The sequence below is a fragment of the Sinocyclocheilus grahami genome, unplaced genomic scaffold, assembly GCF_001515645.1.
Source record: "Sinocyclocheilus grahami isolate Dianchi unplaced genomic scaffold, SAMN03320097.WGS_v1.1 scaffold5.1, whole genome shotgun sequence".
NCBI classification, from domain to species: Eukaryota; Metazoa; Chordata; class Actinopteri; order Cypriniformes; family Cyprinidae; genus Sinocyclocheilus; species Sinocyclocheilus grahami.
Window position 1 is genome coordinate 4,201,812 of NW_015505184.1, and position 3,468 is coordinate 4,205,279.

General features: G+C 37.2%; 2 protein-coding genes across 2 annotated transcripts in view; both read right to left on the reverse strand.

The window, feature by feature from the left end:
* The window catches only part of LOC107586003 (E3 ubiquitin-protein ligase HECTD3-like), a 44,988-nt gene that overhangs the window by 9,644 nt on the left and 31,876 nt on the right, over positions 1–3,468 (reverse strand). The gene's annotated exons all lie outside the window — the stretch shown is intronic.
* The window catches only part of LOC107584821 (40S ribosomal protein S8-like), a 2,473-nt gene continuing 1,035 nt past the window's right edge, over positions 2,031–3,468 (reverse strand). The window contains exons 2-6 of the mRNA XM_016271590.1: positions 3,411–3,468; positions 3,084–3,183; positions 2,707–2,882; positions 2,373–2,502; positions 2,031–2,188 (exon numbers count right to left, since the gene is read on the reverse strand). The exon at positions 3,411–3,468 is cut by the window's right edge and continues 52 nt beyond it. Of these exons, the coding sequence (XP_016127076.1) occupies positions 2,079–2,188; positions 2,373–2,502; positions 2,707–2,882; positions 3,084–3,183; positions 3,411–3,468 (574 nt within the window). The 3' untranslated portion in view covers positions 2,031–2,078. The remainder of the gene's footprint in view (positions 2,189–2,372; positions 2,503–2,706; positions 2,883–3,083; positions 3,184–3,410) is intronic.

The following is a 3,468-nucleotide window of genomic DNA, read 5'->3' on the forward strand; positions in this document are numbered from 1 at the left end:
ACTGTAACACCTATCCATAATTCATCCAACAAAATCCCATCATAATCCTATCCATCATAAAAGATATGTAATGTTAAGACCGCCAACATTCAATATACTGTGGGCTATATCATTATTCCAGACATGTAAGACGGTTGGTCACTTAACGTTAACAAATGTTATCTATTATCAAACACAATTACTTAATGAGGAAACTGCTATTTGAAACTTGTAAGTTGTGAATTTATTTAAAAATCCTTGTGATTTACTCTCTTGAAAGGTTAGTTAACCCAAAAATGAAAATTACTCACCCTTGTGTAGTTCCAAACCCGTAAGACCCTTGTTCATCATCGGAACACAAATTAAGATATTTTTGATGAAATCCAAGAACTTCCTGACCCTCCATAGACAACAACACAACTCTCAGATTTCATTAAAAATATCTTAATTTGTGTTCCAAAGATTAACGAAGGTTTTATGGGTTTGGAACGACATGAGGGTGAGTAATTAATGACACAATTTTCATTTTCGGGTGAACTATTCTTAGATTTCATACATTATTGTCTTTGGGATTCTGTATTTATTAGGATACTTGAGGATGATAACGAGGAACCTTTACCAACCCCCAAGACACAAATGCTTGCCATCAATGTGTGGCCGACTACACACAAAATAAAAAAGCAGAAGAACAAGAGCTTGCAACAATTATGTCTTTGCTGCAGATCTAAATGTAAGGGCGAGCACTCGAGGCTTGAACAGCCTTCCAAGAGCAGCATCCCATCACCACTGCAGCAACACGTCTGCCATGATAAACTCCTGGGGTCACCTGGAACTACGGGACAAGCAAACCAAGAGCCATAAATAAATGTATAACTACCCATTATTTTTTGGGACAGTCAAGGATGAGAGGATACTTGCTGCAATATTTGAACTCTCATCCCTGCTTACACTTTCGAAACTGTATTATTAAAAGATATTCATGCGACACCTTTATTTGAAGGTGTCCTTGTTACAGTGTAATTATATATTTAAGAGTTATATTAACGAAACGACTTACTGTATGGTTTGGCTTAGGGTAACTTGCATGTAATTATGCATAATTTGTTCTTATAATAGTAAGTACATGTAACGTTTAACAAGGACACCTTAAAAAAGTGTTAACAAGAAATTTGAATGTTAGGATTTCTAATGTTCTTTTAAAGAATCTTGAAAAAAAATGCATGTTTCCACAAACATATTTTGAGCTGCAGAACGGCTGACAATAAATGTTACTTGAGCACCAAATCAGCATATTAGAATGATTTCTGAAGGATAATGTGAAGACTGAGGAATGAGTTAAATATTCAGTTCTTCTATCAGGGAATAAATTATATTTTAAAATATTTTTGTTTTTACTTTTAAATAAAGTTAACTAAAGGTAAATAGTAAACTTACTTGACTCATCCAGTGATTAACGATGAACAGCATTTATTAATCCAAGTTAATTTGCAAATATACTAGTGTACCATTTACCTCATACCGCTTCAAATTTTAAAATGTAGAAGTTGCCATTAACCTATATAATACTGTCATTGATATATTAACCAATTCTTAAAACCACAAACCAAAGATTGTAGATAATCTGTAGTTATTACTTGCCTCTGAAATTACACAGCTTGTTTTAAGGATTGTCATTTTTTAAAAAGCCATTACTTTCCATGGTTTACCATTCAAAATGAAACGTTAGATAAATCGATTACACATCTCCGCATGTTATAAGAAATGTACACAAGTATTGCAATGACTACTTCATACAGAAATTAAAAGCACTTTAGCACTTGTTTTTTTTTCTAGGAGGTTATAACCAGTTAATGCAGAACAAATGCAGCTGCTTAACTTTCTCAATCCTCCTTTCAATAAAATATGCGTAAGATGGAAAATAGACTTATTGCAACACCAGAAACTACTGCAAGATGTCACAAGTCTCTTCTCAGCTAATCCAACTTTATAATCAAAAGCTTTTGCAAGACAACTGAACGCTGTTGTACAAAATGAGAACAGCAGCGACATGCTGAGGTGGGGTATTTTCTTTAATGGTCGTATCAAAGGGAGCTATACATTTATTTGCCTTTCTTGGCTTTAATCTTCCTCAGGTAGAACTCCAGTTCTTTGCCCTCAAGGACGTAGCCATCAGCCCTGCCACACTGTCCTGGTCTGGAGGCAATGCAGGCTGAGGAGAAACACAAACCCATAGATTAAGAACACTTAAACTGAAGAGCAGTGTCACTGCAGGCAGCATTTCAGTGGTTATCAGAAATGGTATAACTTCAGCACGGTTGTTTCAGTAGCAGAACTGGTTAAAGTTTCATCACGATCACATCAATGTCACATTAAGACCTTAAAACACAACTTGCCAAGAAGTTTCCCCTGCAGGAACTGCTCCTCCAACAGAGAACTGATCTTGCTGGTCTTTCTGCGCTCATCGAACTTCTTTTGGACCTTTTTCGACCTCTTCTTGTTCAGGACTTCCTCTTCCTCAGGGGTCTGGGGTTTGACAACAAATGAGAATTAGCCATATACCGATTACGGTGCATGTTATCAGTATTGACAGAGTTTGTAACTACAAGCCTTCCTCAGAGTCTTAAACTGCATCACTTTCATTCAGTAGCAGAACTGGACAATGTTATCATCAAAGAAAGACCACTATTAAAAGACCCAACAATTGAATAAAAACTTGACTGGACTTACCAGCTTGGCACCCTTTTTCCTGCCAAGTGGAAGAGCGTAGTGAGACTCATACCACTGTCTGTAAGGAGTGCTATCTACAAGTACAATGCAGTTCTTCACCAGGGTCTTGGTTCTCACCAGCTCATTGTTAGAGGCATTGTAGACTACATCAATGATCCTAGTCTTGCGGGTACAGCCTAAAATATCAAAACATGAAACATCTTTAATGAAACATCCAATAAAAGCTCAGCAAATGCATTAAAGATCAGGTCGAATGTGTCTTTCTCAGAAAACTAAATGATATCCATCAAGCACATTCAGTAGCAGAACTGGACAGATTTTCTTCATTGAAAGAGCTACACATATATAAGCAGCACGAAACATTTATCAGAACTTACATTCTGAGCCCCATGAGAAGTTGCCCACATCCAGCCTCAAGGCACGGTATTTTTTGTTTCCACCACGGACTCTTACTGTGTGGATGCGGCGAGGTCCAATCTATGGAGAGCCATAAAAATATCGAGTTTATATAATGTGACAACAATGAAGACATACTTTGAGCTTGGACATGTGTCAGCGTAACTATGACTAATCCTAACATTGGGAGGTCAAAGGCTTTGACCAAAACGGCCAAAAATGACCAACCTAAGGACGTGTTTTCATCACCCACATTGTCGCAAAGAGATACTGATTCCGATAGCAAAATACTTTCAAGTTAGATTTACCTTGGTGTTTGCGGGAGGACGCCCGAGCTCATATTTCCTTTTCTTGTGGACGGGCTTG